The sequence below is a fragment of the Engystomops pustulosus genome, chromosome 6 (assembly GCF_040894005.1).
Source record: "Engystomops pustulosus chromosome 6, aEngPut4.maternal, whole genome shotgun sequence".
Taxonomy (NCBI): domain Eukaryota; kingdom Metazoa; phylum Chordata; class Amphibia; order Anura; family Leptodactylidae; genus Engystomops; species Engystomops pustulosus.
In genome coordinates this window covers 150,814,240-150,837,784 of record NC_092416.1, presented here as the reverse complement: position 1 = coordinate 150,837,784, position 23,545 = coordinate 150,814,240, and the positions used below count along the sequence as shown (strand labels likewise).

Here is a 23,545-nt window from a genome sequence, read left to right as displayed (position 1 = left end):
GCTGCGGTGTGCCATGATATTTCATAGCTAGTGCCTTTTGTCATAATATATCTAGTATTTCACTTCATTGTACTCTCAAAGGGCACTTTCTGAGTGTTGTACCAAAATTACCCATGTGCACATTTTAACCTGGACATAAATAAAACCGATTAATGGAATTCTCTTTCGTAATAGGTGTTTTAGGGAGAGGGATACAGGCATGTTTTATTTCAACATGCCCAAACCTGTAATCCCTAAGGGTGATGCCACACATGGCGTTTTTGGTCCATTTTTAAGCATGTGTTTTCAGCCCGTTTTGAAAACGGATCTGTTTTTGAAAACACATTTGTTTTTGACCATTTACCATGCATTTGGCTGCGTACTACCTGTTAATCTATTTAGATAATTGGGAAAAACTGACAAAAACTGTCAAAAACAGATTTTTTAAACAGACTGAAAACTTATGCTTAAAAACAGACCAAAAACGGGATGTGTGGCATCACCCTTAGTGTACATCCACATGTTCAGTTTTTCAGATGCCGTTTTTGAACCTAAAAGCAGGTGTGGATCATAATGGATATCATTAAGAAGAGCTGCTCTTTCTCTATTTTCACTCCACTCTTGGTTCGGTCATCAAAAACTGCATCTGAGAAACTGGCAAGGGGTTTTTTCCTCTCACCATCGAAAAGAACGCTCAAATTGAATGTATGTGTTTATGACGTTGGACTAATAGACAATGGTTCCACTATTATTTCATGGGTATAGCCAGCTTTAAAGAGGACCTGTTAGGTCAATTTGGGACACTAAACCTACTACAGGTACTTACGGACCTGTGGTTTAGGGACCCAAATTAAACAGTTTGACGGCTATATGTAAGAAATATTCAAAAAATTTACTTTTATGCTTACATTGATGTGAGTCTCACATCCAGCGAGGGATGCCGGGATAGTGCCACTGCTTCATTGCGCATCTGCTGTACCTATGGCGCTTGCGCAGTGAAGCCGAGATGTACTACGACGGCTTCACTTGCCACAATGCGCACACGCTAAAGGGAATAAATGACTAGTCCAAGAAGCATACGATGAGGCAGCACTCCGGTGGCTCTATAGATGAACTGAAATGTTGCACTTTATACAGCCATGGGTGAATAAAATCACCTTTTAAAATTCACCGGTGTGCTGCCTCATCGTATGCTTCTTGGACTATTGACTATGCAAACCTGAGGATCGGGTTTGTTGGAGGCGTGCACCCACTTTTGGATTAGATCCATTATACTCATTGTGCTGCTCCACAATCAGACTGTGGGGAATAATTGACTAGGTGTTTTAAAAATAATAATACACTGCAAAAGTACCAGAGTGATTTGGGACACTAAACCGCTGATCCATAAGCACCTGTAAGTAGTTTAGTGTCCCAAATCACCATGACAGGTTCTCCATTTTTTGTTAGTAAGGCCGTTTCATAACCCGACGCATGCGTTTCCCAGGAAATGCATATGCGATCGGCCCGAGCCCCGCCCACTGTGCGCTAGCGTCACGTTATGAACGCGACGATAGTGGAACGTGTGAACGCGCCCTAACGCTTTAAGCAACAAAAGGGTACATTTTTTTCAGATTTTTGGGGTCAATATGAGGAGTTTGGTATTGCTTCCATAATGTGTCATATAAGGTTACATTACACCCATGTTTGAAAGCCCAAATGGCCAAATTTAAAGCTCTAAACCTGGTCATGTAAAGGGAACCTGTCATGAGAAATTGGCCTAATAAAACACCACCGGTTTGTTAACAAGCAGCTGAGCAACTTCTAGATGATGTTTCTTTCATTGCAGTGCAAACAAACAGAGTGACATGTTAAAGGTACCGACTCAATATATAGTTTTTGAAAAAAATATCAAATATCTTTATTTAAATTCATACTACAGACAAGTTAAAAACATTTAAAAGCACCAACATGTGCAAATTCATGCCCTATGTAATCAGTCAAATATGTGCAAAATGATGCAAGGATTACAATAGCAGCCACGTAGATATGTGCAAAGAATAAGCAGTGGTTGCTGTGAAACCCTCTCCCCTGTAATGCCCACACGATGCAATCAATTTCCTAGTATAATATAAAGCATAAATAAATACAATCAAAGCTCTATATGCTGTGAAATGGCTAAATAAATGAAAAGATATCACCGGGATAACAGGAGGGGTGGGGGCTGGCTCCCCACGCGTTGCGCCACCTAGCCCTGTGGCTTCTTCAGGGGTGTATCTTTCAGTGATTTCATTTCTTTCATTGCCTGGTGGGGTGGCATCATACAGAAAATCTACTTTGAAGTGAGATGTAAATTGGTTTTATGAAGTCAAGGATGTGGAGTGTTTAACACTGAAGTCAAGCTCTCCCTGTCTAAGAATGTCTCGTTCACTATAATTGATGGTCCTTCATCCAGGGACACCATTGATCAGATCTCCTGAAGTCTGGTGCATGATGTCAGTCACATGGGAGGAGGTGTTCAGAGGCAGGGAGAGCTTGAGTTGATTTTTTGGACGATGCAACCAACCTGGACCATGAAAGAAACATGATGTAGAATGTGTGTTAGCTGTTTCACAACATACTGGTAGTGGTTTATAAGGCCAACTGCTGATGACAGGTTCCCTTTAATTATAGTATATAGGTGGAAGCTTTGAATTTTGATGAATTAACCATCAAATGTGTATTAGATTCATCTTGACAGAGAGAAGGATTAGACACGTTGGATCGCTTGACCTATCAGTCGACTATTAAGATTGACATGGAAATAGATTGTCAATACAGCCATTAAAATGCTTGCTGGTTTGCAGAACATCAACCAGGGGGTGTACTGCCAACATAGAAAAGTACAAATGGGGTGGAGGCCAATACAAACAAATACTGATTGATGTGTTAAATCATTGATCAAAAATTGTTCTTGCTAAACTTTCCCCCAGCTCCATTCTGTATGTAGTGGCCAGACCAGGAAATACAACTTCTATTCAATCAACAGGGGATCCATGGGTTATCAACTTACCAGATATGGAGGGGGCCAGAGGGGAGATAATTCAGGTCATTTATATCCAAAATATTCTGTTAAACTTTGAAACTCTGTGATAAAAAAGGCAAAGGTCTGGACAGTAGTTTTGTTTACTAATGGGATTAAGATTTAAACAATGTACCATTAAACATTAAAGAATAAAGCTAATAAGCCCCACATAGTGACTCAGTACCAGCAGACAGGGTTTATCTCTAATCTGATTGCATAGACTTGACATTCCCCACTAACAATAGTGACTGGCACAATCAGTATGCCCACTTCATTAGCACCTGCGCTCATTAACACTTTGTCTAACAGTGGGTATATCTGTGTTGATTAGTTTATTGACACATTAAAAGAGAGAGAAATTCCTGGAAATCTTAGACGAACAGCATTGAATATGAAAGACTGCTCTAAGCAATGGTGAATTCATTATACTTATGAGATAAACAAGAGTGTAGACAAGAGACAGACAATGGAGCAGATTTACTTACCCGGTCCAGTCGCGATCCTGTGGTGCGTTTTCCAACAAGGATTCGGGTCTGCCACGATTCACTAAGCTCGTACGCCCAAGTTCTTGCATCCGTCGCTTCTGCGCCAAGGTCCGCCGGAGTTCACCTGCTTCTTCCTGGTGCATGTGAGTGCGTGTCTTGCAACACAATGCTTTTTTAAATTCCACGGTTTGTCTGAATCCGTCTGGTTGTCCAACGGCCACGCCCCCCCCCCCCCATTTCTGTCGCATGACGATGCACCCGGAGCAATTCGGCGCACATCGGAAATATTCGCAAAACCCGACCAGATCGCAGTCCCGCGGACCCTTAGTAAATGAGCCCCAATGTATCAGCATAAGGTCTGCAGTAAAATAATGATGGGAGTTTATGTGAGTTATGCGAGTTTATTTCGGATTCGTCACCACTCGTGTACATTGGTGCTGTCCGATTTTGGAGCTCAGGTCTAATTAACTATTTTTTATGACCTTAAAACCACAGTAGGTTCCTAGACTGAAGCCTCAGGGCCCAATTTATTATTCCCCACATTTTTCTTATTCGGAGTATATTTCATATCTTAAAAATTTTTGGGCCATTGTGCATCATTTTCTGTCTGTTTTACACTTAATTTCACCATTTTTGCAGCTCATGCACCTATTTCAATTTGTTTACCTTTTTGTAGCCTTGCAGTTTCCTCTTAATTTATCACTTGCAACTTTTTAAAAAGTTGCATAACAAGTTGCAAAAGTCCACTGCCATAAAGGTGGCTTTAAAAAAAACTGTCATTTTTCAAGGGGATTTTTTTATCTTTCGCAAATTTTTAGTGGAAAAAAAGTTACACTTCAAATAGTTATCTCTTCTGAACAGTGGCACCTAAAAACACAGTTCTGGTGTAATTTAAAAAAAAGAGAATCTCACTTTTTTTAACTTTTTAAAAAAAATTTTATTGTGCTTTTAAACATAATTATACAGTAGAGGGAGTAAATAATCCCGGTGAGCGCCCGAGGTAGCCAGGGTGCACCGATGCAAATAAAAATGCAGTAATACAAATCTCAAATGAAAGGGGGAAGAAGAGGAGAGAAGGGGGGGCAGAGGAGGGGAAGGACTAGTCGATAAACTTTTCCTGGGGTGTGATAAAGAATCTCACTTTAATCATACCAGGTTTGTGTTTCTAAGCGCCACAGAGATATCCACTGTTAATGATTTTTATACAGCTCTCACTCCTAACTGTAACTTTAAAGGAAATCTATCTTCAAAATCAAGCAAGATAAACCAGTGATAGTCACTGCACAAGTGCAGAGGGAGCAGGGGAGAGGTTGAGACAATGGGGCAGATTTACTTAACCGGTCCATTCGCGATCCAGCTGCGCGTTCTCTGCGGTGGATTCAGGTCTTCCGGCGATTCACTAAGGCAGTTCCTCTGACGTCCACCAGGTGGCTGTGCTGAATGCACTGAAGTTCACCAAGCCGGGCCGAGTGAAGGTAAGTGCGTGTCCAGCGACACTTTTTTTATTAAAATGCGGCAGTTTTTCCGAATACGTCGGGTTTTCATAAGGCCATGCCCCCCGATTTCCGGCACGTGCATGCCGGCACCAATGCGACACAATCCGATCGCGTGCGCCAAAATCCCGGGGCAATACAGGGAAAATCAGCGCAAAACTGAAAAATTTGGGTAACACGTCAGGAAACCGCGAATTAGGCCCTTAGTAAATGACCCCCACTGTAACAGCCTGTAAAGCCAGTCGTAGGTTAGCCCCTCAGACTCATAGGCATAATTTTAGAAGTTGATTTATGAAGAAAGGAGGCCATGGATAACAAATATAAGAATATAACTATGGTCACAGGGCCTCTGGCTTATCATGCTTGATTTTGTTGGTAGATTTCCTTTAACTGTGGATATCTGGTGAAATGACACCAGAACTCTGTTTCTCGTTGGCACTCCTCAGGGGATGTAACAAGTTGAAATGTGTCCCTTTTCTGCTTAAAAGTCCCAAGTTACAGCTGTTAAAAATGTGCCTGCCAGTTGACGGCATCTACAAAGGACGGCTGATCCAGGACCTACTCCTGTAATATGAAAAGGGGCGCACACCCTGCAAATACCAGAGTAAACGAACTACAAGGTTGGTGTTTAACCCTTTAAGGACCTGGCCCTTTTTTGTTTTATCATTTTAATTTTTCACTCCCCACAATCAAAAATCTATAGAGCTGTAAGAGCTGTGTGAGGCTTGTTTTCTGTGTAACAAATTGCACTTCATAGTGATGGTATTTATTCTTCCATGTCGTGTACTGGGAAGTGGTGAAAAAATTCAAAATGCAGTGAAATTGGTGAAAAAAAAACGCATTTGCAGCATTTTCTTGTGGGCTCGGAATTTACGGCTTTCACTGTGCGCTACAAACGACATGTCTACTTTATTCTTTGGCTCTGTACGATCATGGGGGTACCAAATTTGTGTAGGTTTTATAATGTTTTCATGAATTTTCAAAAATTAAAAACTCATGTAGAAATTTTTTTTTTATTTTGCCATCTTCTGACACTAATCATTTTTTTATATTTCGCTGTACGGAGCTGTGGGTGGTATATTTTTTGCGACTTCTGATGAAGTTTTCAATGCTACCATATAATTTTCAAAATGGCAAAAAAGAGTCATTTACGAATTTGGGCTCTATTTTCCGTTATGGGGTTAAATGCAGTGAAAAACAGTTATTATATTTTAATAGAACGGCATTTTCGGATGCGGTGATACATAATGTGTTTGTGATTTTTACTGTTTATTTATATTTATATCAGTTTTAGGGAAAGGGGGATGATTAGAGTTTTTTGGTTTTTTTATTATAATTTTAAAAAAAATCTTTTTTTTAATTTTTACTTATACAATTTTTCAGACTCCCTATGGATTTTCCTCCTCATTCATTACAAAGACAAGGTCCTTAAGTATACGTGAGAGAACAAAATAACACATTCTCTGTTATTAACTTAAATACAGCATTTCACCCTGTCCCTATCAGTCCTGGTGGACTATGGTAAGATTCTTCTTATGAATAGCTTCTCTTGTCTGCACACTGCAGTGCTCTCTGCTTCCTGCCCCTTCCCCCTGCATTACAAGACAAGCTAAGACACAGGCACATCGTGCCGGAAAACAGCAGTGTGCAGATACTTACTCTTCAAGCTACAGACCAAAAGGTCTTTATAGAAGAGCGGACTGTGTGTTATATTGATTAGGTAAGCTTGCAGAGCTGAGAATGTCATTGGGACACATTTACTTACCCGTCCGCTGGAGTTCACTGTCTGACGATAATGCACTGTGCCGCGATTCACTAAGATTGTGCGCCTGATATCCTGCATGTGTCGCTTCCCCGCTCAGGTCCGACAGAGTTTGCCTTCTTCTTCCTGGTGCATGCAAGTACATTGGATGCGACAAAATTTGAAAGTTAAATCAGTCCAAATCAGTCGGATCGTCCGATGGCCCGCCCCCCGATTTGGAAGCCAGTGCAGCAGCGCCACAAAACAATCGCGTGCGACACAATCCCAACGCAGATACCTGTTAAATGCCTGTCCAAGCTGTGTGGTCCACAAAAAGGTGCAAAATACGACAAAAGTGAGCAACACGACACTTTCGTAAATGAACCCCAATATGTTTTATATCCATCTCATAGGTCTCATCATCTTTCATCTTTGATCTGTGGCAGACACTAGTAGAATCTTCAGAAGCTAAATAAAGTGTACATAAACCCTGTACCCTGATAATCTAAGCACATTGTCAGCAAACAGCATCTAATATTACAGAGGAATCATGAAGTGTTTACGGGCGCCAGCACAGCACATAGAGGCGAAGCAATAGAGGAGGTAAGACTTTGGTAAACCGAGGAAAACCCCTTTAATGTTCTTTGTGACCAATCCGTTGAAAAGCCACTATTTCTGAATGGTGGGGAAAAAAATCCCTTTGCAATTTTTTTGCCAATTTTTTGTGCCACAAAAAAAGGATAATTAACCCCCGATGACTTTCTGGTTATTCCCACCAATAATACTGTTATTAGGGGAGCCACATTTAGCGTCACACACCCTATAGCAAAAGTCTAACTCCTAACCTTGTATTAGCTGGCCAGAATGATGATGGACATGCACGTGATTGGAAAAGAAGGAGTACAGTTCACACGAGATTACTATTTCTTATTATCGATCCCTCCTGTGATTGGGTGCTGGCACATATACTGAGCATAAAAAGGCCAACATGCCTGTAAAGGTAAGTTTGAGTGTTGGTGAGTGTTCCTTTAACAGGCGCACATGCTATCTCCTGGGGAAGCTTGCTCATTGTGTCCTGTTGCTTGGACACTGCATTGTGATGTAAATTACAAGGCGATCAGCCGGTGGCAGGAGAGGAGAGGGTGACATTCACCAGCAAGCTCATGTCTATCAAACTTTGTTCTAATGATCGCCTCTAAGCTCAGTTCTGGGGGTAAGTATTACTCTCACCCTAGATCTTAAAATCAAAGATTGTAGCAATTTTCGGAATTTTTGCTCTAGTATTTTTTGTATTTTTTTTTAACAGTGTTTCTTTGTGTTACACAGTATCTCCACTTACAGGACACTAAATACTATGTCAGCTTATCACTGGGAGGCAAGGAGGAGGCAGCATGTTCTGGACAGGAGAAGATCCAATCTGGAGAAAGTGGTGAGTGATCGGCTGCCGTCATTCATCCTATTTGTGTAACACTTTATGTTATATTATACAAACTGCAAATCAAGATGAGTAATAACACAATGGATTATATAAACAGCACAGAGGAGTAATGTAACACAATATAAGAAGATTTGTAAGGATGCAACCAGAGGCTCCTACTAGATGATTTGGAAATGTTGAATCGCTAAATCAGCAGATTCAGATTCTCACTATTTACACATGGAACATTTTGCAGTGTGTACGTGTAATCAGTTTTTAATGGAGTTGTATTATGCAGAAGATTTTCCACATTTTTCGCACAGGTACCCATAGGCAATGAATTTGTTTTCAGCTTGAACATTTTTATACAATTCTGAAAATAGATAGTGTCATGTCACTGTCCTGCTACAGCTTTGCAGATTTTCTTGGTTTTTTTTTAATGTTTTTAGTTAAAGTCTAAGGGTAAATGGAGATCCTCAGGAAACCTGTATTAAATCCACGATCAAAATTTATATTGATGGAGATTCCATGCAGATTGTGATATAATGGGGCACAGTTACTAAGAACAGTGCAGTCTGTACTATGTGCAGTTTGCCTGTGTATAGTGCAGGGGGCGCCAGATTCAGGATTTCTGGCGCAAGTTCATCATGAATCTGGCGCCCCCTGCACAGCCCCGACAGAGTACACAAAATTTTTTTTGGTGCACCTTAAACATGGGGTGTGCGACACAATTCTGTCGGACTTTGCATGATAAATGTGTGGCACGGTCCAACTGAGCACTGGAACGCCCCCTGCAGTGCCGAAATTTTTGTCACATGAAGCATTGTGCAGCGGCGCCACAATTGTGTCTCGGACACTTCTTAAATACCTGTGCCAGCAGTTTGCACTAGAAAGAAAACTGTCACACGGCCCTTAGGGGGATACCACACGTGACCCACATGGGTCCGTTTTGAAGCAGGCATCTGGTTTTGACCGTTTATAATGCGTTTGGCTGCTTACAACCTGTTTATCTAACAAGATAATTTGGAAAAACTGACAAAAACGGTCAAAAACTGATGCGTTTTTAAACGGATGCTTAAAAACGGACTAAAAACGCCAAGTGTGGTATCACAACTAGTAAATGTGCCCCAATATCCAAGGAGTTAAAAATAGAAGCATACAAAAACTAACTATGCATAACACAAATCTGCATGAAATATGCACAAAAAACAGACCGCCTAAGACCGCCTGCTCACTATGGGCCACATTTATCAAAACTAGTGCAGTCTGTACTAAGTGCAGTTTGCCTGCAGAGGGCGCCAGATTCATCAAAACTGATGCACAGTCTTCATTAACCCCTTAACTCTGCAGCACTTTTTCGTTTTTGCGGTTTCATTTTTCACTCCCCACCTTTAAAAATCTATTGCTATTTTATATTTCCATGTACAGAGCTGTGTTATGGCTTATTTTCTGCATAACAAATTACACTCCAAAATGGTGGTATTTAATATTAATGTAATATATTTGTGCCGTATTCACGTGGGCTTGGATTCTACATGTCTACTTTATTCTTTGGGTCGGTACGATTACGGAGCTTTGGGAGGTGTGGGTTTTTGCGTCTTTTGATGACGTTTACAATGTTATCATTTTTAGGACTGTGCAACCTTTTGATCACGTTTTATAGAATTGTAATTTTTTTTTTTAAATGGCACGATTTTGGGCGCGATTTTCCGTTACGGGGTTAAACACAGTAAAAAAATGTTGTTATATTTTGATAGATCGGGAATTGTCGGACGCGGCGATACGTAATGTGTTTATGATTTTTACCCTTTATTTATATTTATATCAGTTGTAGTGAAAGGGGGGTGATTTGAGTTTTTAGTTTTTTTTATTATAATTTATTTTTTTAACCTTTTCTTATTTTTATTTTCACTATTTTTCAGACTCTCTATTGTACTTTAACCCTAGGTTGTCTGTACGATCCTATCATATACTTCCATACTACAGTATGGCAGTATGTGGGGATTTTAATCCTTTTTCATTACAATGTGCTGATAGCATATTGTAATGAATGGGTTAACCCGAAGAAGCCTCGGCTGACGGATCCTCAGATCCTTTTTGAAACCCCGTTGGCATCAGTGGGAAAATATGCAGCAAAGACTTACCGGCTATGGAGAGGGCTCAGCCTGTGAGCCCTCTCCATGCTCCTGCACCCGGCATGTGACATAATACTACGTCACATGTCGGTAAGGGGTTAATATGGCCCCCCCTGAACTGCTATAGAAATGTGCACCAACTATTTCTTTGGTGCACCTTTAACGTAGAGCGTGCGGCACAATTCTGTCAATTCTCAGTAATAAATGTGGTGCATGGCCCGACTCTGCACCTGAACACCCCTTTAGGTGCAGAATTTTGTGGTGCGTCGGGCATCATGCAGCCACGTCACAAAACTGGCACAGACACTTTCTTAATACATGTGCAAGAAGTTTGCATGTTCTTTTCAGAACTTTCAGTATTTTTTTGTGTAGGTTAAAGATGTTTTTTGCCAGTCATTTAGGCAATTTAGGCATAATTTTGTTTACATGTTCTTTTTAGCGCAAAGTTAGACAGAAAATTGGCACAAACACATTTATAAAATGTGGGCCTATGTACAGTATATTACCGCATTGTTTCCGTGTGGGAAAATCCACAGCGTACAGACTACAGTACGGCGGGCATACATTGGGGGTCATTTACTAAGGGCCCGAATCGCGTTTTTCCGTCGGGTTACCCGAATTTTACAGTTTTGCGTCGACTTTCCCTGAACTGGCCCAGGTTTTTGGTGCCCGACGGATTCGGAAAAACCACCTTATTTTTTTAAAAACAGTGTTGCTTGACACGCGCTTACCTGCACCCAGGGTAGCTTGGTGTACTTCAGTGAACTCCGACGGACTTCAGCACAGCAGCGACACCTAGTGGACATTGGGCGCAATACCTTAGTGAATCGCTGGAAGACCTGAATCCTCCACAGAGAACCCGCTGCTGGATCGTGACAGGACCGGGTAAGTAACGATCCATTGTGTGAATGCAGCCTAAATCAAATTTTGAAAATGATGATAGCTATCTGTCCAAAGACATTTCTATGCAGGAACAGTGAAGGATGATGTTAATTCTAACAAACAGGAGACATATGCACTCAAGAAATGTCTATTTAGAAATATCTCTTTAAGTATTTGGACAAAGTTTAATAATTATCCCCTTATCTAAAGACAAAACCTATACCTGAGCTGCCACCCAATCCATTAGGAGTTATAGGACCCCCATTCTCATTGATGGTGGGGGTCCCAGCAGTCAGACTTTCACAGATTGCTATTCCCTATCCTGATTCATGCCATGCGGAGTAGCGGGATTCTATTACAATGACATGGAATGAAATTACAAGCCATGCCACTTGCAGTCATTGTTCTAATATAGCACTTAGGCTCCACAACAAACAAAGTGCTGTGACATACAATACAACTAGAAAGGGGACATCACCTACAATAATTAATAAAAACATTATTTTAATAGATACAGTACAGAGACAATACATGTTTTATGCATATAAGGCTACATTCACACTAACGTATGAAGGACGTATATACGGCCGACGTATGAAGGACGTATATACGGCCGACGTATATACGGCCGATATACGTCCTCCATACACGTCAATGGGCGCACAGCGCCCTACGGGAGCTGTACGGTGCAGCACATGTGCGGCACCGTACCACTCCGTACCCGGAAAAAGATAGGACCTGTCCTATCTTTTGCCGTAATACGGCGCCGTGCCCCATACATCCCTATGGAGAGGGGCGGGGGTGAGCTGCGCTCACCTCCTCCTCCTCTCCCCGTGCACTGCCGTTGCCCGCTACGGTACGGTACGGGCGGGCAACGGCAGTGTGAATGTAGCCTAATAGTTTATTATTTATTATTAACTAATTGTAATCTCTATAATTAAAATAAATTGACAATATTATTATATTTTATGTATTGTATATATATTACATAATAATTTACATTGTGGCCCTGCATTTGTTAAGTTGTGCTGGTATATATCATATGACAATAATTATACTTAGCAGATGGAGAATACAGACCAGCCTCCGGTGGTGTCCTCAAAACCAGTGAAAATTTCTGGTGAGCTCAACAAAAAAGTTTCAGGTGAGGAAACCATATATCCTCCAGCACAGGATGGTGCTTAGGAACAGCCAGATCAATATTAATAATACAAGAACTATGCATTGGTTTTTGCAGCAGATAAGATGTGTAAGCATTGCTCCCAGGGATTGTACCATCCACCGACAACCTGTGATGACGACTACTCGGCAAAGCTGCAAAGCCGATACAATGTAAGTATGGGTTGATTATGCCTTGTTATGTAAAGGTACCCATATTATAATATAATTGTTGGGCTACATCAGATAACAATATTTTGCTATATTCAGCGTCTACACACTGAACATATATATCTATGGACATATACCATCAGATAGAGGCATCCTTTTTGCTTCTGTCTGCTTAGTATAAGTCACAATCAGCCGTAAACACTGGATGAAAGAATGAAGTCTTCGTTTTTCTATCCCTCTTCCTGCTGCAGAATAGCGTATACGCAAATCGGAGACCATAATAGCATATGGATGACAGATGAAACTGTATGGCATCCATCCCTTCGCCTCCGCTGAGCATATACTGTGGGTGTTTCTCTTGTGATGTAACTGTCCATATAAGGACATTAACGTCACTCAGGAGACACCCTGAATATCGGAAGTGGCCAATCACTGGCTGCTGCCGATGTTCACTCCTCTTTCTGCTTTCAGGGAGGAGCTAATGCAGACAACATATTCCCCTATATAAGTATACAGTATATGTTGTAGTCCCCTGTTGTGGGAACCGTTGGGAATACGCCCAACATATCCTTACAATGGAGAGTGAATAATGTGAAGGGAATTTACCCTTTAGTGACTAGGCCAAGTTCATATCACTGTTATTACCTTCTGTTGTTCTCTTCCATTGCAACAGAAAGTAATGATAGGGGTTTGAACTTGACCTTATACGACCTTAAATGACAATTGCAGGCAGAAGACAATTGTTAATGGTCCCTATGGTTCTGTGTAATTGATCACATACTTAGAATGCAGTGGAGCCTGAAGTAATCCAGGATTGGTAACATATACATAGTCACCTAGAAATGGGATATTAAGGAGGCCAGAGGATAACACAGGAGCTGTCTTAGGCCCGTTCCACACTTGCGAGTGTGATGCGATGAACTCGCATCACACTCGCAACGCAAGCTGCCGGGAACGCACGGCCCGAACGCTGCACCACGGGAGTGAACTCAGCATGTTCATCGCATCACACTCGCAAGTGTGGAACGGGCCTTAGACTACCTAAAAAAAAGGTGTTAGCTAATTTGTACTTTCTATTGGAGACAATATAAAATAGAAACTTGTTACATATAACTCTGAGCTTTAAACTGCCTGTTGCTTTAAAATACACTTTTTAAACTTTTTAATCTACATATATCAATTTCTGCTGAAAAACTGCTAAGAGCACAGCATTAAAATGTCTAGTTGTCTAAGGCCCCTTTCACACTTGCGTTTTTCACGCGCGTTTTCTGCGCGTGCTTTTGACGCGCAGAACTTGCATTGCACTCTGACCCATTGTAACCAATGGGTCTTTTCAGACTTGCATTCTTTTTCACGCACACAAGCGTGGTTTTTTTAACGCGCGTTTAAATCTAGACATGCTCTACTTTTGCAAGTCACACACGTGAAAAACGCACCATACAAGTCTATGGAGATGTACCAAAAACGCATTACACTCTGAGACACTTGCAAGTGCAATGCAAGTGCAATGCGTTTTTCACGCATCAATTGCCATAGAAAAGCTAGAGCTCAGTCCTGAGTCCATTTCACGCGCATTTTCTGCGCGTGAAAAACGCATTGAAATTGCATTGAAATTGCATCAAAAACGCGCATGAAAAACTGAGACACTGAACAAACTCTGACTGAAAACTGATTGCACTCTGATGCAAAATGCGCGTTTTTCACTGACCAAACCCTGATCGCACCCTGATCAAACTCTGACGTGATCTGCAACGCGAGTGTGGAAGGGGCCTAAGGCCCCTTTCACACTTGCGTTTTTCACGCGCGTTTTCTGCGCGTGCTTTTGACACGCAGAGCTTGCATTGCACTCTGACCCATTGTAACCAATGGGTCTTTTCAGACTTGCATTTTTTTTCACCATACAAGTCTATGGAGACGCTTCAAAAACTCATTACACTCTGAGACACTTGCAAGTGCAATGCGTTTTTCACGCATCAATTGCCATAGAAAAGATAGAGCTCAGTCCTGAGCCCATTTCACGCGCATTATCTGCGCGTGAAAAACGCATTGAAATTGCATTGAAATTGCATCAAAAACGCGCGTGAAAAACTGAGATAGGCCTCTTCCACACTAGCGTTGCGTTTCACGTCAGGGTGCAATGCGTGAAAAACTGACGTTTTTGGCTGCATTTTTGTTCCATTTTTACTTGGAGTAATTAGCGTTTTTGCGTTTTTCACGCGCGTGTTGTTAGCGTTTTTTCGCGTTTTCGGCGCATTTTTCATGCGCGATTCAATGGGAGACTCGAGCATTTTTCAAAGGGACCATGGTTTGGGATTAAAATGTGTTATTTAATTGAAAAATAATGTCTTCTGATAAATTGCAAACATCTGCGATCTATTCTTCACTGTTCCGCGCGTATATTATCTCCCGACAAGTTAGCAGATGTGAAGAACAGTGAAGAATAGAATAAAATCATTGTACACAGTGAACACAGGATCATTTAAGATAAAAACACAGTGCAGAACACAGTGCAGAATAGATTACAGATGTTCGGCACATCTGCTTACTTGTCGGGAGATACGCGCGGAACGGCGCGAACAAAATAGCATGTGAAGAACAATATATATGTGTGTGAAGAACACATTGCAGATGTTTAAATACATCTGCAATGTGTTCTTCACACATATATATTGTTCTTCACATGCTATTTTGGGCGCACTGTTCCGTGCGCATCTCCCGACAAGTAAGCAGATGTGCCGAACATCTGTAATCTATTCTGCACTGTGTTCTGCACTGTGTTTTTATCTTAAATGATCCTGTGTTCACTGTGTTCACTGTGTACAATGATTTTATTCTATTCTTCACTGTTCTTCATTGTGTTTTTTTAATTAAATGCTCGATCGCGAGCAGGGGAAATAATGTTATTCTGGTAACCTAGCAACCCTTACGTTTAAAACGCATTGCACTCGCATTGCACTTGCAATGATTGCGAGTGCAATGCGTTCTTGATGCATCTCCATAGACTTGAATGGGGCGTGAAAAACGCGCGTGACCCGCAAAAATAGAGCATGCTGCGATTTTGACGCGCGTGTAAACGAACGCAAGCACGCGCGTTAAAACGAACGCAAGCACGCGCGTTAAAAACAACGCTAATGGAGAAAGACCCATTGAATACAATGGGACAGAGTGCAATGCGAGTTCTGCGCGTCAAATGCACGCGCAGAACTCGCGCGTGAAAAACGCCAGTGTAGAAGGGGCTATACTGAACAAACTCTGACTGAAAACTGATTGCACTCTGATGCAAAATGTGCGTTTTTCATTGACCAAACTCTGATCGCACCCTGATCAAACTCTGACGTGATCTGCAACGCAAGTGTGGAAGGGGCCTTAGGCTCAGTTCACACTACAGTTTAAACCTCCATTAGAATCAGTTGGGCAATAACCTGTAGAAAGTAAACATTCTTTTTTTGATGGAAAAAATGACGGTGGGTGCAACACTTTTTTTTCATTTGAAAACGGATGTTACATTGACGCCAATGGGAGAGGATAGTTAGAAAATAGTTTTTGATTTCTAGCAGTTATTACATCAGTTTTATTTAGATAGGTAGATAGTTAGTCCACAGCATCAAATGTCAATGAGCCCCTATATACCATATATACCTCGAGTATAAGCAAATTCTAATTTTACTACAAAAAAATGGGAAAACCTATTGACTGGAGTATAAGACTAGTATGGGAAATTCATTGGTCACAGCTGGTCACAGCCTCCCTCCAGTATATAGATAGTCAGTTCCCAATATATAGCTAGCCCGCCCCAGTACATAGATAGCCAGCCCCCTGCCCCCCAGTATATAAGGTAACTAGCCAGCCCCTGCCTCCAATATATAGCTAGCCAGCCTCCTAGTATATAGGTAGCAGCCTCATGTTCTCAGCATATAGCCAACTACCTCAGTATATCGCCAGTCAGACCTACGCCTTCAATATATAGCCAGCCCCTGCCTCAGTATATAACCTGCCAACCCCCAGTATATAGCCTGCCAGCCCATGTCCCCAGTATATGGCTTTCCAGTCCCTAGTATATTGCCTGCTAGCCCAAGCCCCCAGTATATGGCGTGCCAACTTCTTGCCTGACCCCTGTATATAGCCTGACATCCAATGTCCCTTAGCATATGGCCAGCCAGCCCATACCCCCAGTATGCCCAGCAGCTAAAAAACTCAGTACTCACCTTTCCGACTCCGCCTCCAGTCCTCTTCTTCATTCCTGTGCTCCAGGCAGAAATGGGTCAGCACACATGGACCTGTTGCTGCCGGCGCACAAACTATGATGTCAGTAAATGGCGGACATGGACCTGTTTCTGCTGGGCAAACAGCTATCAAGAAGAGGACCTTAGGGGAGCCTCAGAAAGGCTGAGTGGGGCTTTTTCAGCAGAAACATTGTGCTGTAGAACTCGGCTTAAATTTGAGTATACAGGTGGTAGAGACCCCTAGGTAGAGACGGACCCCTCTGCCCACTGTGACCTCTGGTGAAGCTCTCTGGATGTAACTTTTGTCACTGGGGCTCCATTACTCTCCCACAGCAGCTGGGTCCAACTGAGGTAACTGGGACCCCGGTTACGGACCCGTTGTTTTTCGTGATCTGTGCGATTCCATCACTGAGACTGAGACACCGATCAGCAAGTTAGGCCCTATCCTGTGGATAAGGGGAAAACCTCTTTAACTATTATTAGCGGGCCGAATAATATTGCACGCCCACTTCAGTTTATTATTTTTTTACCAAAGTTTAAAATATCCAATAAATTTCGCGGTTTTTTATCGCATGTTTAAATCTCGACGTGCTCTACTTTTTCATGTCACGCGCGTGAAAAAACGCACCATACAAGTCTATGGAGATGCATCAAAACGCATTGCACTCTTAGACACATGCAAGTCTAATACGTTTTTCACGCATCAATTGCCATAGAAAAGATAGAGCTCAGCCCTGAGTCCTTTTCACGTGCGTTAGCTGCGCATGAAAAACGCATTGAAATTGCATTGAAAACCTGCATTAAAAACTGAGACACTGAACAAACTCTGACTGAAATCTGATTGCACTCTGATGCAAAATGCGCGTTTTTCACTTATAAGGCCCCTTCCACACTTGCGTTGCAGATCACGTCAGAGTTTGATCAGGGAGCGATCAGGGTTTGGTCAGTGAAAAACGCGCATTTTGCATCAGAGTGCAATCAGATTTCAGTCAGAGTTTGGTCAGTGTCTCAGTTTTTCACGCGCGTTTTTGATGCAATTGCAATGCAATTTCAATGCGTTTTTCACATGCAGAAAATGCGCGTGAAATGGACTCAGGACTGAGCTCTATCTTTTCTATGGCAATTGATGCGTGAAAAACGCATTGCACTTGCAAGTGTCTCAGAGTGCGCTGCGTTTTTGATGCATCTCCATAGACTTGTATGGTGCGTTTTTCACGCACGTGACTTGCAAAAGTAGAGCATGCTGAGATTTAAACGCGCGTTAAAAAAAACGCGCGTGTGTGCGTGAAAAAAAATGCAAGTCTGAAAAGACCCATTGGTTACAATGGGTCAGAGTGCAATGCAAGTTCTGCGCGTCAAAAGCACGCGCAGAAAACGCGCGTGAAAAACGCAAGTGTGAAAGGGGCCTAAGAGCTGGTCCCCCTACCAAAAACAAAAGCAGAATAGAAAAATACTTTCTCAAACTGGATGTGATGTAGATAATACCATCTTGTCCTGGAAACCCAGCTCCGAATACATCTCATTATTCATCATACTGTCAGATAACTAGAAGATGCTGTTATTCTGGATGTGGAAGGGTTAAATCGGCCATTGTTTTCATTAGAAGAAGGAGGACTCTGATCGTACCAGACAAAATTACTGGCGCCTTCATTGTGACATGCCACAATACCAAATCTCAGGAGAGAGCTCACCTATAATTTAGCAAACTAGTCAACCAGCACGCAGACTTCACCTCAGGTACCTCCAGGGCTGTCATCATCTATATCATCATCCCCAGCCCTGATGAACTCATCTGGTTACATGAAAATTTAAGCTTAAATTTGAAAATTTGATCTACAGAAGATACAGGGAGTTAAAGCTATAAAGAGCTGGAGATGAAAACCCAATTCCTGATTTTACCTACCAGTATCTCTAGTTCTTTAGCTCACCTAATCACAAGCCTTATGTAATCTGAAACATGAGATTATTATCTTTAATATGCCACTAAAAACTTGTTTCCAGGTGCTATAGAACTGAAGATAGGAGTTATTAGTGACACTCCACCTGCAGCCTCTAAACTTGACTCATCTCAGGCAAATATGCAAATTTTCAAGGGGGAAATAATCGCAAGCTAGCATTTACAATTATTTCAGGTCTTCTACGCCACTGGCGTGGCACAGAAGCCCTGATAAATATCCCCCATTGAGTCCAAATAATAGGTCAAAAATATATATGGTGCATCTCTGTGATCTAACATAATGTTGTATCTTTACAGTCTGTGCAGTATAACCAGCAGTGGTGAAGAATGAAGACAGGAGGCGCCATTCTTTCATGTCCAAAGACGACACAGAATAAATAAATAAAGTTATATGATAAGAATCCGTCCTGATTTATGTGGGATAACTGAAGGCTACATGGGTACAATGCACAGCAGCCATGGATTGTTGCATGACAGAGGCCACTTGTGCACAATAGACCCCACTTCGGTCTATTATCTAAAATGATAAACCATAGAGCCAGGCACCATTACTGCAGTAATCTTCCTATATTTATTATCCATTACCTCCTTATTTCTAAAATCAACATTTAAAATTATGCTAATGAGTCAGAAGGGTTATGAGTGGTGTTACTCTGGCTTCACAGGCTGTAACACTGTGCAGGAGGACTTCTCCCCTCCAGCTCTGTGCTGAAACATCCTCTGCTACAGTGAAATTACATCAGGCAGAGGGAGGCAGTAAGTACTGAGGGGAGGGTACAACAGTGTAACGGCCTGTGAATCTGCTAGATGGAGGGGGCCTGGTAACAGCCCATAGAGCCATTATGGTTCATTAGCATAATTTAAAAGTTAATTTTAGCAGGCCATGGATAACAAATATTAGAAGATTACCACAGTCACTGTTAGGGGCGTAACTAAGAGAGGTAGGGCCCCATAGAAAATTTCTGAATGGCGGCCCCCTACAAATTTGTACATTCTCACACGTGAGTTACAATCACACACAGTATATACATACTATATATACATACATATATACAACATATACACCCATACAGTACCATATATGCACACACATAAAGAGCATATACACATTACATATATGCACACATACAGTAAATACTCATATTCATACAATATACAGACATACTGTACAACATGTATACACCACACACACAAACAGCATATTCACACTCAATACACACCCAATAGTCCAGATTCCAGGGCCCCCTGACACTGCGGGCCCCATAGTAGCTTTTATGGCTGCTACCACTGTAATTATGCCCCTGGTCATGGTGCCTGGTTCTATGCGTAGGTGTCCCGGGTTTATCATGCTTGGTTATGATGGCAGATTTCTAATAAAATTGTGAAATCAAGTAGTGTGAGTGGAATGGGAATAAGGGTGAATTCACAACTGAAACATTTGAAGAAGAAATTTTGCAATCTTCCCATCGACGTTTCTGCAGCAAGTGCTGAGGGTGCGTTCACACGTGGCATGTGTTTTTAAAACGCATGAGAACAGCAGAGAAGAGGAGATTTGCCAGATTACATAGCTGTTAACATTGCGTTAAAACAAATGTGTTAACTCAATGTTAACGCATGTATGAACACAGCGTTTTTAAATGCAATTTTAACAGCTATGTAATCGGGCAAATCTCCTCTTCTCAGCTGTTCTGATACGTTTGAAAGCGCATGCGTTACTGCCACGTGTGACCGCACCCTCACAGATATGAATTCCCAATAAAGGTCAAAGTGTGGTTAGGATCATCTTCAGTACAGGTAGAGTGTAAGGGTGATGCCACACATGGCGTTTTTAGTCCGTTTAAAAAGGCATCTGTTTTTGACCGTTTTGGGCCGTTTACCATGCGTTTGGCTGCTTACAACCTGTTTATCTATTAAAACAATTGGGAAAAACTGTCAAAAACAGATGTGTTTTCATAAAAGGAATACATTTTTTAACGGACTGAAAACGCACGCTTAAAACCGGACTAAAAACGCCATATGTGGCATCACCCTGGTAAGCTTTAAGCATGAAGCAGCGTTTCACACGTGGAAGTTACATTGCATTTTGAAATGCAATACAACAGGAGAGGAGAGTTGCCTAATTACAATGCTGTGAACGTTTGCGTTTACAAAACTCAATGTTAATGCATTGTTAATATTGCAGTTAACATCATGTTAATCTTTGCGTTTTGTCAAGACACGTTTATATCAATGCAATCAGGCAAATCTCGGAGGGCGCGTTCACACGTTGCGTTTTGACCTGTGTTTTCATTGCGTTTTAAACACATATACAACAGCTGAGGAGGGGTGATTTGCCTAATTACATCACTGTTAACATTTCCATTTACAAAATGCATGTTAACATACGCGTTAACAAGGCGTTAACGCATGCGTTTTGTTAACGTATGCATTAACATTGCGCTTACAAAGGTAAACAGTAATGTAATTAGGCAAATAACCTCAAATCAGCTGTTGTATATGCGTTTCAAACGCAATGAAAACGCAACCAAAACGCAACGTGTGAACGCGCCCTGAGGGTGGTGGCACACGTAGTATTTTAAACCCGTTTTTAGGGCGTTATTAAGGCCGCGGTCACACGATCCGCTAGGCGTCCGTTCATAACGCGACGCTAGCGCACAGGGGGCGGTCCTCGGCCCGACCGCACATGCGTTAACAGGGAAACGCATGCGATTGATAAGCCGATCGCATGCGTTTCCCTGTTAACGCATGTGCGTTCGGGCCGAGGACCGCCCCCTGTGCGCTAGCGTCGCGTTTTGAACGGACGCCTAGCGGATCGTGTGACCGCGGCCTAAGTAGTCCATTAAAAAAAACGCATGCATTTTTTGATCGTCTTTGTCCGTTTTCCAATTATCCTAATCAAGATAATTGGGGGAAATGGTCAAAAACGGATGTGTTTTTTAACGGACTGCTTAAAAACAGGTTCAAAGCGCCACGTGTGCCACCACCCTTAGGGTGATGCCACACGTCCTGTTTTTGGACCTTTTTAAAGCATACGCTTTCAGTCCATATAAAATAATGCATCCGTTTTTAAAATGCATAATTTTTTTACCGTTTACCATGCGTTTGGCTGCTTTGAACCGGTTTATCATAATAGATTAGCAGGTTCAAAGCAGCCAAATGCATGGTAAACAGTAAAAACCAGATGCGTTTTTTAAACGGACTCAAAGCACTTGTCTTAAACCGATCCAAAAACAGGACGCGTGGCATCACCCTTAGCTACAGGGGCTTTGGAATATATGACCATGATCACATAGAAATAAAAGGAGACAAGTGCTAGTTGTTGAAACACTGAGGCCGCGGTCACACGTACCGCTAGACGTCCGTTCATAGCGCGACGCTAGCGCACAGGGGGAGGTCCTCGGCCCCAACGCACATGCGTTTCCAGGGAAACGCATGCGATTGTTAAGCCGATCGCATGCGTTTCTCTGGAAACGCATGTGCGTTCGGGCCGAGGACCTCCCCCTGTGCGCTAGCGTCGCGCTATGAACGGACGTCTAGCGGTACGTGTGACCGCGGCCTGACTGCCACACTTCCATAATTCATGCTTGTGTGCATGTAACCTTATCCAGTAAGAATATATTGGGGCACATTTACTTAGATAGTTGGAACCTTCACTAAAAGTGCTATAGCCGTGTATAATACTGGGTGCAACAGATTCATTAAGATCTCGTACGCCAGAAATCATGAATCTGACACTTCCCTGTGCTGGCCCGACACCATCTTTTTTATGGTGCACCTTTAAAATAGGGCGTGCAACACAATTTGCATGTCAAATGTTAAGTCCTAATCAGTCCCCTAATGCAATGGATTCCACAACAGAAACCAGACAATTTTGGCTGCCTTCTGGTGCTTGCTGAATGGCTGCAGAATTACCATATACCAGGGGTCTCAAACACGCGGCCCGCGGGCCAACTGTGGCCCGCGGGACAATATTTTGCGGCCCCCACCTGGAAAAGCACCGCCCGCCGTGTATTCACGGCGGCGGTCGGGTCACGCTGCATGGAGAGGGCTCACGGGCTGAGCCCTCTCCATAGCCGGTAAGTCTTTGCTGCATATTGCAGCAAAGGCTTACCGGTAACACCCGCGATCAGTGCTAGCACCGATAGCTGCCGGCAAAGCTGCCAGCAGCCTCAAAAAGATAGCGGCGCATGGGTGCCGCCATCTTACCTGGGATCGCTGCTCCCCGTGATGTCATCGGGGGGCGGCGATCCGTCTCCATGGTAGCCTCGGGTCTTCCGAAGACCCGAGGCTATTTCGTTTTAACCCCTTCATTACAATGTGCTGATAGCACATTGTAATGAATGAGGAGGAAAATCCCCATATATTGCCATACTGTAGTATGGCAGTATATGATAGGATTGATCAGACAACCTAGAGTTACGCGATCAGTGCTAGCACCGATCGCGGGTGTTTGCACAGCGATAGCTGCCGGCAAAGCTGCCAGCAGCCTCAAAAAGATAGCGGCGCATGGGTGCCGCCATCTTACCTGGGATCGCTGCTCCCCGTGACGTCATCGGGGGGCGGCGATCCGTCTCCATGGTAGCCTTGGGTCTTCCGAAGACCCGAGGCTATTTCGTTTTAACCCCTTCATTACAATGTGCTGATAGCACATTGTAATGAATGAGGAGGAAAATCCCCATATATTGCCATACTGTAGTATGGCAGTATATGATAGGATTGATCAGACAACCTAGGGTTAAAGTACCCTAGGGAGTCTGAAAAATAGTATAAATAAAAATACAAAAAAGTTTAAAAAAAAAAAATATAATAAAAAAACCTAAAATTTCAAATCACCCCCCTTTCCCTAGAACTGACATAAATA

General features: G+C 42.4%; 1 protein-coding gene across 4 annotated transcripts; it reads left to right on the top strand.

Annotated features, from left to right (window-relative positions):
- Positions 1-7,824: 7,824 nt before the first annotated feature.
- CCDC200 (coiled-coil domain containing 200) lies at positions 7,825-19,085 on the top strand. Of its 4 annotated transcripts, none has more exons than XM_072113674.1 (5): positions 7,825-7,954; positions 8,068-8,170; positions 12,241-12,319; positions 12,413-12,507; positions 18,982-19,085. In XM_072113674.1, exons 2-5 carry the CDS (start codon positions 8,096-8,098, stop codon positions 19,006-19,008), a joined length of 276 nt encoding a protein of 91 aa, XP_071969775.1. In that variant the 5' UTR covers positions 7,825-7,954; positions 8,068-8,095; the 3' UTR covers positions 19,009-19,085. The 4 variants fall into 4 exon arrangements, with proteins under 4 accessions (XP_071969775.1, XP_071969773.1, XP_071969774.1 ...); XM_072113672.1 differs by having other exon boundaries at positions 12,238-12,319; XM_072113673.1 differs by having other exon boundaries at positions 7,841-7,954; positions 8,048-8,170; positions 12,238-12,319.
- The last annotated feature ends 4,460 nt before the right edge of the window (positions 19,086-23,545 follow it).

Bases quoted from the DNA above. Each gene is read 5' to 3' on its own strand.
- CCDC200 (XM_072113672.1), top strand. From the start codon at position 8,096: ATGTCAGCTTATCACTGGGAGGCAAGGAGGAGGCAGCATGTTCTGGAC. The intron at 8,171-12,237 runs GTGAGTGATCGG...AATTATACTTAG, and splicing joins GATCCAATCTGGAGAAAGTG to CAGATGGAGAATACAGACCA. The intron at 12,320-12,412 runs GTGAGGAAACCA...TGGTTTTTGCAG, and splicing joins GCTCAACAAAAAAGTTTCAG to CAGATAAGATGTGTAAGCAT.